At 35.9% G+C, this 16,699-nt stretch overlaps 1 protein-coding gene across 2 annotated transcripts in view; it reads left to right on the top strand.

Annotated features, from left to right (window-relative positions):
- Nucleotides 1-16,699, top strand: part of hpcal1 (hippocalcin-like 1) — a 180,361-nt gene that overhangs the window by 162,156 nt on the left and 1,506 nt on the right. Inside the window, exons 1-3 of one of the 2 annotated variants that reach the window (XM_081379215.1) lie at nt 7,670-7,984; nt 13,156-13,565; nt 16,566-16,671. In XM_081379215.1, coding sequence (XP_081235341.1) covers nt 13,188-13,565; nt 16,566-16,671 — 484 coding nt within the window. In that variant the 5' untranslated portion in view covers nt 7,670-7,984; nt 13,156-13,187. Of the gene's footprint in view, nt 1-7,669; nt 7,985-13,124; nt 13,566-16,565; nt 16,672-16,699 lie in introns of those variants that run through there. The other variant, XM_081379216.1, reaches the window with a different exon arrangement.

The raw sequence follows: 16,699 nt of genomic DNA, 5'->3' as shown, positions 1-16,699 counted from the left end.
CACACAGCATTTGATCAAATTCTTGCAATCCTGCAACCATTCAGTCAATTCACTGCATTGTACGTGCAATGCATGGATCGCCCAACTTCAGCTGAACCTCTTTGTCCTAATATATTTACTTGAAGTAACCCCTGAGATTTTGAAGAAGTTAGGTCAATAATAAAATTAAGTCAATGATCGTACTACTACTACTAATAATAATTAAAAATAATTAATTTCAGAAGAGTAAGTTTCTCTTATGTTGGTTAATCGTCACATGCAAGTAGGCAGAGCCTAACATGAACACTCGCCAAGTGCCAAATGTGAGTGAAGATCGTGAGTATTTGGTGTCAGTCACCAGTTGGCCGGTAACATTTTTCTGAATTCTAACAATGCAATGTTGTGAGAACATCGTCACGCAAGTTTAAGCCTTAGGCAGTTTAAATATTCAAGCGCAAGAAGACGCAGTTTGTCAGTTTGTTATTCTCTTTGTGGAAACAAAGTTTAGTGTCTACAAACATGCACGCACCCAGAAAGCCGTGTCTCAGACTGCACACGAATAGCATACTGAATTGAGCTCTGTTTCACGTCTTCTTGCACTTGAATGTACAAATTCACACAAATATTATGTCAAAAAATGCCTGTCCCGGCGAGGATCCTAGTGAACACAGTCGCACTGTAAAAAATTTGCTGTAGTTTTGCAGCTGTTTGCCAGTAACTTACTGTAGATTTAAATTTATTTTATTTACTGGCAACAGTTTGTTCAAAGTTAAATGAACATTAAACATTAACAAGTCTTTGTCTTTAAAGAATAAAATTATAAAATAACAATCTAATGCAAAGCATTCTGGGAACCAGAAATCTTCATCAACATTTTTCTGTTTTTTTCCTTCAGATTTTGGTTCCCAGAATGCTTTGCATGAGGATGTTATTTTAGTTTTATTCTGTAAAGATAAAGACTTGTTAATGTTTATTGTTCATTTAATTTTGAACAAATTGTTGCCAGTAAATAACATCAATTTAAATCTACAGTAAGTTACTGGCAAGTAGCTGCCAGTAATACTGTAATTTCTACAGATTTTTCTAACAGTGCGGTTATGGTTTGAGTGAATGTAAACAGTCGAGAAAGCATGTGTACAGTACTGGATCTGTGCATTAAGTCTTAAAGCGACAGCAGTCTAATATTCCTACTTTTTTATGTTAATCAAAGGACAAAGATAAAAATCGCTCACTGCTTTTGACAGAATAACTTTTGTAACTTTAATAAGAATTAATCTGTTTAATTTATACAGTGAAGACTATCCAGTGTTAATGTAGAGACGTAGAGTGTCTCTATGGAAACTACTGTTACTTGTCTTTAATAAGGTTTTAAATTTATATTAGTTAGGCTAGTAATTTTAGCTGTGGTATTGAAATTGGAATAGAGAATTGTTTCACTGATATCTAAAATGTTGGTGTCATAATTGCCTGTCATAACTGTTTCATGGGCAGTAAAAAATATTTATGGCCGGTAAAGTTTCGGCCATGTGTAGGTGTGGCAAAAAGTTAGTTTAAGGCTCTGATAAATATATATATTTAAATATTTTTAGTAAGTGTTTTATTTTTTTTATTTTTTTTTTTATTTAATTTAAAATGTTTATTATTTAATTACTTCCTTCATGAACCCCGGTCTGGGAAAGCCTGACGTAATGTAATATTTAATGCACTTCATGTTGTTGATAACAAAAAATGGAATATATTTTCTTTCTCTTTGTATTTTTAAATCGATATGGTACAAGATTATCCTATTCAAATCAAAGTGATAAACGAGTAAGGTCAAAAGTAATCTAAAAGTATTCAAAAAGTAGTCTGATTATATTACCTTAAATGTGTAATGCAATAGATTATGTAACAAATTACAATTTTTGTCAGGTAATTTGGACAACCGTTTTTTAGTAATCTACCCATAAAAGCATTGAGCAAGACACTCTATCTGCAGAGGCCAGCAGCAACATGAATCTTTACCCTCTGTGTTTGAATATGTACTCAGTAAAAAGAGAAATCCGTATAAATCTATGTATTGTAATGATTAAAGTGACATTCATTAATATTACATTTTCCGTTTAGTCTGTCTTCTAGGACCTGGGCCTACACTGTTTGGTACGAACCTGTCTCCACTCTCAACCCTAACCCTAACTCTGAGAAGATACCCTTTTTAACAGTTTACTAACTAACAGTAACAAAAAAAAAAAATATTCAAAAATGTTTAGCTCACTTTTCTCTTTTCTCTTTATTTAATATTTGGTTTAAATTTAAGCCGGTAAAAAGCAAATAGTCTTTTAGCTGGAAAAGGACAGCACACAGCAGTAATATTTTATCATGAACACTTGTTTAAAAGTCCACTGAGATATCAAGGTTCAGATATTGACAGACAAGTCTTTGCTAACTTACATAAGATGTGTAAAGAGAGGTTCACTGATATCATTCAATCTCTTTCTTTCTCATTACAGTGCTTTTTACAAATAATGTTATATTGAAAAATATCAAATGAAAATAAAATCTGACTAAAAAGTATTCTTTTGCATTACCTGATTTTGTGAATACTGGTCCGCTACCGTTATACCGCTACCGTATTAAACAAAATCATCCAAAAAAGTCACATTCTTAATGCAATTTTTTTCTTTTCTTCATATAATCGGCATGTCTATTTCCATCCTTGATAATCATTTATATGGGATTTGGGAGGAATGGGTATAAACTGAAATGATCATAGTCTCCTAGCTTATCCCTGATTGGTGGAATTAGTTATGTTACAACTCTCCCCATGTTACAACCATACCTGGTCTCCCTTATTATTTAATAGTCATTTGCCTCAACATGTAAAGTCATAACATAATCATATCTTTGCAAATCATTAGCTAATGATTAAATAAAGCAGACAACTGGAAGTTAAAATGCATGGCTTTGACCCATTGTGGTAATCAACACATTCATTTACACATTAGTACTATATGTTGTTGAGGAATTAATACATGATTAATTAATAGCAATTCATATATTACTTAATCTTTTAATCAGACTCTTTATTAGTTGCTGATGTGGTAATCATTGATGAATGGTTCAGTTCTTCACGAGTCATAAATGAACTCGTATTATGTGCATTAGTTAAGCATGCTTATTAGTGGACCCGTATATTGTAAAATGCTACCGATCTCTTTTTCCTGTAAGATTTTGTGTTAGGATTTTGTCTGGCTACTTTTGATTAGCATTACTGTTGATCAAAGACCTTTAAAACAGTCATAAATCATCAGTTTATTAACCCGGTTCATAGATACATTATTGCACGTATGCTGTATGCAGACATGCAGACACTGACTCATTCCCTCATTAATGTGGTTATTATTCTACACACACTTTTATTAGTCTCTGAGCCAGATGTTGGCCAAATGTGTGAACTTGACCTCAATCCAGTATACTGTACAAGAGAGATATGTGAAGACATTATCAAACACAGACGGTTGGGTAACTACTGTATGATAACTGTTATCTAATCTAATAGACCACAAATAAAAGCCCTTTTGTGAGGGTTAGCATGGGTGACTTTGTCAGTGATTTTATAGAACAGTATTTATTATTATTATTATTATTAATGCATTTTCTTTATTCAGGTGATATTTAGAACCATTTGGGACTGTCATGTTGGTCTATTGTACTGTAAATGTCAAATCAATTGTACCAAAATTACATTAATGACGTAAAAAAAAAAACGAAGGATTTGTACAGAATGTATTGGCTCAGAAGCATTTGAGGTTTGTAATACACAACATTATCAAAACTGATTACAGGCAGGTTTCTGATAAGTGTTTGAGCACGAACAGTTCTGGAATGCATTGTGCAATAATGCTCACATATATATTAAACAGGCAAATAATCATTCCGGTGTAATGTAAATATGATTATACTAATCTGAAATGGCAAGCGTAAAATAATGAATCATGAAAACATATTCGAATGAGCTTTAACAGAATAATTTTAGTTAAACGGATATTTTTCAGATTTATTCATTCACAAACAAACGTGTATGTGGCTCAAACACTCCTTAACTCCATTGTTTGATAGCATATACATTCATTTTTTGGCAAACACATTTGTTTATTCACAAGCTGCGTGAACTTTGACCGGGACATTTGAGTTGGATCCAACCTTCGTTCCTGCATTGATGAGCTTATCTTTTGTCTTAGGAGGCAAGTTGCACTTTTTCGAGTAGATAATGCCATAGATCTTCTTCGTTTTTGTGCTTAAAGTCCTCCATGATATTTGTGTCCTGTTAGTCATGAACTGCAATCATAGTCCTTTAAATGAAATGTAATATATTTTTGTTGTCTAGACTGATTGACTTTCAGTTGCATTTGTTAGAAACTTTGGTAACTTCAAAACTGATAAGCTCTGGGCCTTCTATTAGACCTTATTTAATGGGAGTGGGAATTGCTTAAGATGGTGGACATGCTGCGCAATAGATACTTCACCCACATGTCTAGATGCAGGATTCACAGCAGATTCATGCATTTAATTTGCATGATATTGTGAAGACAGCAGGTGATTTAACTTGACTTGTGATAAAAAAAAAAAAAAGCAATTTATTGGGTATATTTTTTTCAACATTCAAAGGTAAGTACTGGCACATGCCATCTCTGATATGCATTTTAATTTGAATTCTTTTGAACAACATTGTATATTTGACAAAATAATTTAAATCTAAATCTTTCTTAATTTCTATATAACATTATGTATAAATAATGCTCAGGTTGTCCTGAAAATCTGTATATATCGGAGAGAGGGGACATTTCCTTGCAATTTGATTGGTGCAAACTGGCAGCACTGATCTAATAGGTGGTTGATTTTATGCAAAATAAACAGACAAAAATCGTTCATCTCAAACCCACCCTGCTGTTTGTAGTTAAACTTCATATTAGATCCTAAAATGAAAAAATCTGAAAGCTGTACTTTAAGATGTAGAATATTGAGTAGTATTTTTAGGCTGCCTCATGAAGAATTGGCCTATTAGTTTATTTTTATTCTTTTGAAATGTAGATTTCATTGATACATTAAAAAAAAATCCAAATTGTCAAAAAAATGCTAAATTATGTGCATATTATGACTCTGATGATAATAATAAAAATAAAAAATAGCTTACTATGTTGTGTATTCATTTATTATAAAACAATTTGTAGATTTGATTTTGTTGTGTATATTTCAAAACAGTTTTTTAGCAGATACCTATTTCTAAAGAAATCAGCACGCTTCCATGGAGTGACCATGAAGACCATTGCCCCTCTCTGTCCGAGGTACATTTATATCAGTCAATATTAACTGTTTGTTTTTCAACTCAGTGTTATCATGGTCTCTCAATCTCAATAATCATTTGTGAACATGGGAGGTAGCCTAGATTTTCAGTCTGGGGTCCATGCAGTTGAGAAATCAAAAAATGTGTTTATTTAAAAAAAATATATATATATTATAAAACCATAAAATAAGTTTTGATAGTAGACTCATCGCTGATTCATGCAATAACAATTCCTTGTTATTTCTAAAACAAGAGCAAAGGTCATTTACGCAATCATAGATCAGAGATCATGAGTGTTTTTCTGCTTTGTTGTGATGGGTCTCTAATTTCTTTTTTAAATAATAATAAAAATTTAAAGAGATTAAAGGGTCTGTGTATGCCAGCAAGCCTTTACTGATGAAATGTGGATCACATTACATAACATTTTGAAATCACAACATGAATTTTAGAAGTGGATATTTTCAGATTGACGTCAGAACCCGACGTCAGAACCCGGTCATTGTTTTGGAGCACACTATAGCTTATAGATAACATATTCATACTAAGAGCCAAATAAATTTAAATAGGGCACTATTTGAGGGAACGGCCATTTGGGTGTTACTTTTGATACTTAAGTACATTTAAAAATGAGTACTTCTGTACTTTTACTTAAGTAAAAATCGGTCTTAACAGCTTTTACTTGAAACAGAGTAATATTTGTCCAGATGTATATCTGTAGTGTACACTGATTTGGGTTACATGAGAAATCACAAGGCAACATCTGCTGCCTCCTGGTGGAGATGTCAAACATTTCCATCAGAGTTTTCCATCTCAAACCATTGAATGCTATCATTTTGTAAATTATAAAAAAATATAAATGGTCAATTTGAGCTATGTCTCTTTCAAGAATCATTTAAGACATCATAACTGAATAATACAATACAAATCCATGTTTATTTTGGGTGATGTTATGTCATCAAACCAAAATTTATTCAGACACCTTCAACATTCTTCACATTATCACAGTTTATTCGCTATTGTTTAAAAAATGGTAATAAAATATGACAAGAACTCAGTTATCAGATCAGCTGATATTTCACTGGTTTTGGCCACCCTTCTGTTAGATTGTCACAAATAAATTAGGTTGAATAGCAGTCAGCTGTTACATTAAGTACACAATTAGATCATTCCAATTTACGTCAACCAATTTCCAAGCAATGCTTAAATTTTGCACCCACTAGTAAACAAATATCAAAAATTATATCTGGTGTCTGAATAATTTTTGGTTTGACTATAAATTTAGGACTGACATTAGGAACCAAGGTATAATTTGCATTGATTGGATTTTAAAAATACTTAAAAAGCTGCCACAATATCCTATAGGCTATGTGAAATGTATCTGCTCGATGTATCAGTTTGATTAATCTGGCTTTGCTGGGGACTGCAGGAAATGTATATTATAATATATAAATAAAGGCTATGATAATTATTTAATGACCTTTCTATGCTCTATTTACATTTTAGCTAATGGGAGTCAATAAAATGCGCTGACAAGTTTAAGGTATAAATTGGTTATAGGTTTTATATATATATATATATATATATATATATATATATATATATATATATATATATATATATATATATATATATATATATATATATATATTATTATTATTTTTTTTTATTATTATAATAATAAATGCTGTCATAACATTTCTATAAAATCACTGACAAAGTCACCCATCCAAAACCTCACAAAAGGGCTTTTATTTGTGGTCTATTTGATAAGATAGCCTAACTGTTATCATACAGCTATAGTTGCCCAACCGTCTGTGTTTGATAATGTCTTTACATATCTCTCTTGTACAGTAGGTCTACTGTAAGGTCAGGTTCACACACATTTGTCCAACAGCTGGCTGGGAGTCGATAAAATGGTAAGTTGACAAGTTTAAAGTATAACTTGGATAAAGGCCAACATTTGTCTATTGGTTCCACTGTTGTTGGCTATATAAATTATGCTTATGTTGTCAAAAGTAAAGTTAGTATCCAGTAAAAAACAAATGTATCCAGTACGCGCTTTATTTTCCGCTAGCGACCAATAACTGGTCATTATTGCAATCTGCTCTACTTCGGAGTGTACGGATTCGTCCAAAGAGTAGCATGGGTGTTATACCCTCGCAACAACGTTGTGGGTGCTCAGAAATGATTATTTTGCACACAAAAAATTGTCATCAACCAAATCGCATGGATTCCAACATCATGAAATATGAGTTTATAATGTGATCGTTCTCAAAGATAATACTGACATTCCATTCTCAGATAAACGAGTCCCCCCTACAGTCTAGTGGTGGACTCGTCCATTGACAGCGGAGCAGAGCTCTCTGTGTGTGGTGTCAAGTCTCTCGCTCAATGATGAGGTTTCAAGTGCGCCTTTGAGATGTTATGGAGTCTGTAGACTATTCTGCAAGTTATCACTTTTTCGATTCCCTTTTATTAAAACAACATTCCAACTTTTAGCGTACTGGATTGACCTGTGACCTGTTCTCAATACCTTATTTAGGTTTTTTGTTTACAAGCTTCTGTGAGTTTTTTTTCATAGCGAAAATGTTGAAAGTTTTGTGAGGACACTCCTTCTTCAGACGGACTAAGGCTACAGCAGACAAATTGGAGAACATATCAGCTCTGTCGTTTTTTTAGGAGGTAAGTTGTTGTCTTTTTTAAAGCCTCTAATGTATTTTTTCAACATATGCCGCTTTTTGGAACCCATTATTTGCATGATAGCGGTCCATGAATTAATACACTCTTTATGGCACTAAAACTGATGCATTTCAGACTAAATACTGCTTTCACGTCTAGCAGCCTACGTTGGTTTTCACGATGGCACGTGTGGTTGTTTCGTTTTTCTTGGTTAGAAACATATGTTTTATTTTATTTTTTTAGTTCATGTCCAGGTCACCATATAAATCCATGCATGTAAGCATGGGATGGTTTTAATGCCCAGGAAAGCTGACCTTATGATGCCAAGGGACTCTATTTGACCCTTTGCATTTAATTTGATGCGTTATATCACTAGATTAATCGATTATCCACACAGTAAAATGACTCAATATTAGGGGTGTAACAATATATCGTGTCACAATATATCGCAATACAAAAATGCAACAGTGAATAGTTCACCCAAAATAAAAATTAGTATGTGAGAAAAAATGTAAGTTTTCAGAGTTTTAGTGTCAGTACTACATTCAAATATTATATATAATGTTGAATATAATAATAATGCAATAGGGGAATATCTGTGTAAAAAAGTGGCCTACATTATTTTAAACGTATCTAGTCAGTGACAGAGAAACATATATTCGTCTAAAATAACTCTGTATTTTCAGCTTCAGAATCATGAATATTTTTATTCTGGTGTCTCTATTGCCCTGTGCTTTGGGTTTCCAGCACCAAGTCCAAGAATATTAATTTATACACACAATGTAATATCAAATGTATCAGTTTAATAAACAGTACATTTTTTGTTAACCTTTTATCATATGTCTTGGAGTATCGCAATAATATCGTATCGTGAGTTCAGTATTGTGATATGTATCGAATCGTGACATGAGGGTATCGTTACACCCCTACTCAATATATGTGACTATATTTACTATGCTATATATTATAAAACTGGGTGTAATGTATAATTACAGTTACACTGCTTGATAGTTCTCTTATGTTATATTAATATTTTGCAGTGCATCCTCTTTTCAGTGCCAGTCTGTAGATGGTCTAATAATAAGTTATTCTTCCAATTCAGTTGTCATTTGTGTTCTTTAATTTCCCCTCTGTTATGATCACCTTCTGGGTCACAGCATGATCTTCACAGCAGGAGTAAGAGGTTGATTCCCCACTTTTCCAATCAAGTCGCTCCATGATGCCTTGCAATCATCTCAGTGGCATATCTGCCAACCTGCTATCAGTGTCTGAATAAACCCGGACCCATTGTCAACATTACATTTCTATTTCCATCCCTAGTTCTGGTCTGGTTCTGGTAAATATCAGCAAAATGGGTGAAATTGTTTCGGAGAAATTCATTCCCCGCTTATGATGATGGAAAATGTATTGGATGACCTCTTGGCATTATTAAATTTAGCGACAAGCTATTTCGGGGAAAAATACCCTGAATTCTCAGACAAGGGTATAAGTGTATTGTTTGTTTTCCTGTAATTTTACGGTCCGCCGGAGCAGCAGAAAAACTGGGTTTTCTGTTCTACTGATCTTTTGACACCTGTCAGGGTGCATTTAAGTTAGGCCACATTGGGGAATAGAAGGCTTAATGAGACACACACACACACACACACACACACACACACACACACACACACACACACACACACACACACACACACACACACACACACACACACAGTTAATTGAGCTGATGTTTTATGCATGATGGGCCAAAGATGAATACTGTACAACTGCATGCTCAATTGCACTGATGTGTACAAAATATGTCCCACTCCCACACTTTCCAGGTTACATTTATTTCTGGCTATTTGATCCGTGCACATGGCAACCTGGCACATATCTTTGTTTGATTTGAAAGGGGTGTAATGAAAGCTGTTATTTGGGAATGAATTAAGGGCAATAGTTGCACTGGATTGCTTTTCACACTGGTCTGTGAAAAAAAATACATGTCATGTGAGTGTGTGTGTGGAATCTGGTGGCGAGACACAACATTCACGTGTGCCAGAGTGGCAGTGTTGTAATGGGGGCTAGTTTATTGAGACGAAGGAGGGTAACCAGATGAGTTTGTGCAACCAAGACTACTGGGAGTGAAATTGGAAACTAGGGCTTGTGTGGAAATCATCAAGGAATGTTTAGTAATTAGATGCAATATAAGAACTGGGACTTGCTGTGACAGAGTATTCCCTTTAGAGACATGGCAGAGAGAGAACGGGCAAGGGTTAAACATTCGGTGGGAAGAAAGTGCAACGAAACTGGGATTTAGGATGAACTGAGAAAATATGTTAAACTAACAAATGCACATGTAGGCTATTCTTTTGGACAGACAGCTTTAGTGAATTAAATAACATATTGAAATACTCACAAGCTTGGCTGAACTGCATATTTTGGCTTTTTTTTACATAAAATGAATGACATTTCCAAACCTATTTTCACCCCTAAAGGGATAGTTAACCCAAAAATGAAATTGTTGTCATCATTTCACTCTGGCGTTCCAATCCTGTATAACTTTCCTTCCTCTGTGGAAAACTTGTGCTGGAGAATGTACTGGTAATTTCTTTCCATGCAGAACAATGAATGGTGACTAGAGCGTTCAAACTTTAAAAAGGACTCTGGCGCCCTATAAAAGTATCATAAAAGTGGTCCATATGAGTAATGCATTTTCTGAAGTCATGCAATAACTTTGTGTGAGAAACGGATTAAATTAGGGTTCGCTTGCTGTGTTCATGATAGTTCATGAAGATGTCTGATTCGTGAACAAAGTGTTCTTTTGAGTTGGTGATCTTTTCAGTGAATCAGTTTATTCAGTTCACAAAACCATTCAGAATGAATCAGTCTGATCCAGTTCTCAAGTTCCACTCAACTGACTGGTCCTGTATGCTAAGACTATCAACAAGTGAAGTGAAAACATTAAATGTCAGTCTATTCCTCGCACACAGCTATCATAGACTTCAGAAGACTTCCATACAAAACATATAATCTGCTTTTATGATAGTTTAAGGATTCAGTTCCCATTCTTTGTAATTGAATGGAAAATGACTAGTAAATTCTCCTTTGGTGAGATTAAGTCATACAGGTTTGGAACAACATGAAAGTATTTGAATGATGTCAGAATTGTAATTTTTGGCTGAACTATCCCCATAAGAAACATGAGTTCAATATTTCCACTGTTAACAATGCGGAAGTTCAATGTGGAAGTAAGCTGTTTTCTGTGAATGTGTGAGACTTCCAATTCATTGGCCGCTATAGGGAAATAACGTGAAGAATATAACAAAGTGCAGTAAACGGTAAAACTGTTTGCTCTACAAACCAGTGTGTTTAGAATTAAGACAATACATTCAAATAATATGTTAAGAAATACAATTTTGCAGTATCCAGCAGCATTGTACAGCTAAAAATAACTAAGAGGATGACACAGGAACATTCAATTTACAAATAGCCACGTACACTCTTATGTGAAAAATGAGGTGGATATGTTTTCCAGTTTCCTTTGACTTGTATGGTTTATAGACAGACAGACACCAGTTGTGAAACCACCTGTAAAGCATTATGGTTTGTGACTGGAGTGGCAGAGGATGCTTGTGAATCTTGAGGTACTGGAGCATACAGTGATGGACCATCTGCTCTCCATCCGAGGAGATGTGTCTCACTTTTCAAATTTTTTTGCAAGGGGCTTTTCAAGCGTTTTGGAAATTAGGGCTGTGTTCAACTCCTCACTCCTCTCATCATGTCTTTCATTTTGGTTCCTCTTCACAGAGAATGAATTTGTGAGTCTCCGCTCTATATATGTGCCCCCTGTGATGTTGTTATTTCTGCTGGATCAGGGCCTATAGGGACCCTTCTTTTTTCAGATTTCTTTCCATTTGACAGCAGCATGAGCTTACATTTTTTCCTTCAGAACGGAAAGTTCTGGGTTTCTTGTGGCTTGGTGAGTGTCTGAGGAAAAAGAGGGAGGGAGAAGCAAGCTACGCCCATGTTTATGTGTGTCTGCCTGCGTGCTGCCAGGCCAGTAGCTTCACCCATGTGACTCCAGCCAAGGGAGGAGCCACCCTTATGATGGCCTCGACAAACTAAGCAAACGGAGCAAAGCCATTTTCTGAAGAGGTGGACATATCTAGAGAACCAAGTCTAAAAGTACCTATGAAATGTATTTCTGTTGGGGAAAATTAGTACCTCCTTGAGAAAGTGTAGCTTTAACTGTAATAAATTGAGCAGATATACATATATATTTAATGTATCTTTGAAAATGAAAGGTTTTTAGGTCATACCATCTCAGTTATCCATGAGTTTTTATTTATTTAGCAGAAAAAACGATCCATCACAGTGTTGCTCTGTGGATCCCTGGAAAGTAAGATGCCTGCATGAAGAGTTATTTTTCCAAAACAGAAATATGCACGTTTTCACGTCTTCTCAGGTCTGATAGTGGCTCACTGACTTGTGTCTTATGACCTGTGACAGTATAAGATCTTTTAAAAGTCTAGTTTAAAACACAAGAAATGCACTTTTTGTATTCATGTTGGTTTCCAATGGTTTTGAAAAACTTTTTATAAAATGTCATGTAATTTAGGAGGAAGAGGCTGTAGTAGACAGAGAGGATAGAAGTGAGTGCATATGGCCAGGTCGCTTATATAACCTATCGTTAAATTTCACTCCCTGCCACCTCACCGTTTATATGGTCTTTATATGATTTGTTTAAATAGAACGAGCAGTGCCTCACACTCTGCCCCCTCTTAACGCTGCAAGCACAGGCTCATGTACAGTAAGAGACACCAACCGTTCCAAATTACCCACACACATGCAAAAAAATAAAATATCTTCCTCATCTCCCTGGTAACCCACGGCCTCTTGATTGTTGCTAAGGTGGTCTGGTGGCAGTTATGCCCTCATATGAGCCTCCCTCAATTCTGCTCAGTGCCCTCCCTGCTTTACCCCACTGTGGAGGAGTCAATTCTCACCTTAACAAGGTATTAAATGGTTTCCATGGATACCAGGATCCACTCCTTCAATTTGGATGGCTAACACGTTTTCCATTATTCTGAAACATACATCTGGCAGAGGAAATGTGAATCTCTTTATTGTGGCTTGCGTAGGTTTAAAAATATCTAAGAAGCTACTTTATTTCATTGTGTTTGTTCTGACAGGGAGCAGCAAGAGTCTGCGCTAGAGTTTCATCATGGGTAAACAGAACAGCAAGTTGCGACCTGAGGTCCTCAACGACCTGCGGGAGAACACGGAGTTCACGGACCACGAGCTGCAGGAGTGGTATCGCGGCTTCCTGAAGGACTGTCCATCTGGCCACCTAACGGTAGAGGAATTCAAGAAGATCTACGCCAATTTCTTTCCCTACGGTGACGCTTCGAAGTTCGCGGAGCACGTCTTCCGCACCTTCGACACCAACGGCGACGCCACAATCGACTTCCGGGAGTTCATAATCGCCCTGAGCGTGACCTCGCGCGGAGGCCTGGAGCAGAAGCTCCGCTGGGCCTTTAGCATGTATGATCTGGACGGCAACGGATACATCAGCCGGGCTGAAATGCTGGAAATCGTACAGGTGAGCTTTTGGTTTCATTTGCATTTCTATAGAGCTGGTAAGTCCCGCCCCTTCCGCTAACCCCCCTGGACCTCTAGGTTGAAAAATCGTCAATGCAAGTGAATGGGAGAAAATAATTATTTTCTGGTCCCGTTTGAATTTTGCCATGAATGTGAACATATGTTGTCTGTGAATTTTTAATATAATTTTTTAATGCTACAATTTAGCGGGTAGAAGTTTGATACGGTTAGACTTTGTGTGAGAGCACTTTGTGGACTACAACTCTTTTTACATCAGACGGGAATCTGAAGAAAGAACAGCCCATTTGGTTTGAATGGTGACATTTGGGTACAAAACACACAGGCATCTCGATCTGTCTCCATAGATTATCGCAGCTTATACCATGGTCTGGGTGAATACTCGATTCTGATTGGCTGCAGGGTGTCCATTAAAAAGTGATAATGTACACCTGGGAAAGGCGTCCCGTCAATTTGCCTGATGACAGTTCTAAATGATTGCGCTGGCTCAAACTCATGATCAACTGCTGCGGTCGGGTCGCTGTGGCCACTTTGCTTGGCAACGCCTGTATACGGGAGATATTAAATAGTGCGCTCGACTTAATAAATAAAAACCCTCACGATTTTTACTCTAAAACACATTAAAGTATTATTAATTGATTAAATATTTCTTTCTTTCGTTAGTGACCATGGTATAAGCGGGTTAATGCCCTTCGAGGTGTCCATTGTCAGGTATTAATGGACTTCGCCCATTAATACCTGATAATGGACACCTCGTCGGGCATTAACCCTTACATAAGCACCGTGATTTGACAAGTGGAGGGAAAATGTGTTATGGGGTGACGTCACATAGGCGACATATAGTCTTTCTCGTTATGTCTTTTCCACAACTGCTAGCCAAAGAATCATACAATATACTGTCAAACTCGTAACATGAAAAATTATATAAAAAATTCACAGACAACATATGTTCACGGCACAATTCAAACGGGACCAGAAAATAATTATTTTCTCACATTCACTTGCATTGACGATTTTTCAACCTAGAGGTCCACTTGGGGTTTTACGGATGGGCGGGACTTACCAGCTCTATATTTTATCTGGTCAGCCATTGTTTTTTATGGAAGCCCGTTTCCGTCACCGTTGAGTAAAAAAAAAAAAAAGATTCTTTAAATCATAATGAGAAAGTTTCTCATAATAATGACTTAGTATCTCATAATAATCAGAAACTTTATCGTAATAATGAGAAACTTTCTCGTAATGACATAACATCTCATGAGAAACTTTCTCATAATTATGACTTAGCCTATCATCTCAAAATAATGAGAAACGTTCTCATAATAATGACTTAACATCTCATAATAATGAGAAACTTTCTCATAATAATGACTTAACATCTCGTAATAATGAGAAACTTTCTCGTAATAATTACTTATTTTCTCGCACTTCTACGCAAAGTCCGTCTTATTATGAGATGTTAAAGCAACAATATGTAATTGTGTTTTTGCTGCTAGGGGTCGCTAACCTCTTACAATAACAAAGGCGTAGGTTGATGACACATAAGCGGAATTAGTGAATACATTGATGTTTTTAACAAGACTGTGGTATGAACAGGGCGCGATTGCTAATGAGAGACAGATATCAGTCCCACGGATATAAAAGAACAAGGACATTTCATTCTACCGAACTACCCACAAGTGCTGAATTAATACTCACACAGGTCAGTTTATTAGACGAATGAAACTTGTGAGGTAACGCAGCGCTGTTTCACTTGGTCCACACTATCACACTAAACTGCATTTGAGTGTGTCGAAAGTTATAACGTTATTCTATGTGTTAGTTCGTCTGTATGAGACTAGCAGTAAGCTAGATCAATATTAGAATAACATACTGATCATATTCTAACATTTCATCATGTTGAGCTGTATATATAACATTGATTAGTTTTATGTACATCTACTTACCTCTACATTTGCGCATCTCTGTCAAGTCGAAGTTAGTCACGGACGTGGAGCTCTCGGCATCTCAAGAAACACCACGCTGATATTGATCCTCGTTTTAGTTCTCCTTTTGTCCCAAAGTCTGCTGGCCATGGTCCATAATGTTTGAACGAAACAACAACCGCGTGAGCGTGCCAATAGACGTAACGCAGTTGTCCACGTCTGTCACCATGGTTACTATGGCAGTACAAGCGGAAACCAGGGAAAAAGCGGATATTACGTCATTGACAGGTGACAAGGGAACAGGGACGAGCCATTATTTAAAATGGGAATTTCTCAGAAATTACAAATCTTTGGGATATTGTAAGTACACAACTGCAGGAAATATATCACACTGTGCAAGTGATTTTTGGATATTTTATTACAAAATTCTTACATATTGTACCTTTAAGTCACAATTATGAGAAAGTTTCTCATTATTACGAGAAAACTTCTTAATATAATGAGATACTAAGTCATAATTATGAGAAAGTTTCTCATTATTATGACTTACAGAATTGTATTTTTTACTCAACTATAACGGAAACGGGCTTCCATAGTTTTTAGAGCAGCATGTTCCATATCAATATTAGCTCAGTCTAATGTTTGGTGATACAGACCTCCTGAATAAACAGATCTCCTCAATCAAGTGTTCCACAGGCCATATGGTCTTGCTACAAATGGTGACCAAACACAAAGGCTTTGTTCGCTACTTCAAAGGGACTGTTGACTCTCGATGTTAATAACATAGATGGCTCTTTTACACCTGCATCAGAGGACATGCTATAAAACAATGTCTGAAAGTGACATTAAATGCATCTGTCAGAGAAACAGTCTCATGATCATTTGCATTGATTACACTATGAAGTGTTGATTGAAGCTGTGACAGTGACAGTTGCGTTATGCAACTTTTGACACTCAGTTGTAGCATTATAAAGAGAAACGTGTTGCTACTGAAAACTGAAACCTTTGCATGTGACAGCGAACTACCATATGTTTTGACACGGTTACTTTCTTTTTAACAGGCAATTTATAAAATGGTGTCATCTGTGATGAAGATGCCCGAGGATGAGTCAACGCCCGAGAAACGCACAGATAAGATATTCCGACAGATGGACACGGACAACGATGGTACGCCTCCTGAGATCCGTCTCCCACT

The sequence above is a fragment of the Scardinius erythrophthalmus genome (assembly GCF_964197995.2).
Source record: "Scardinius erythrophthalmus genome assembly, chromosome: 11".
NCBI classification, from domain to species: Eukaryota; Metazoa; Chordata; class Actinopteri; order Cypriniformes; family Leuciscidae; genus Scardinius; species Scardinius erythrophthalmus.
The sequence above is the reverse complement of the archived record's forward strand: the minus strand, read 5'-3'. Positions and strand labels throughout refer to the sequence as shown.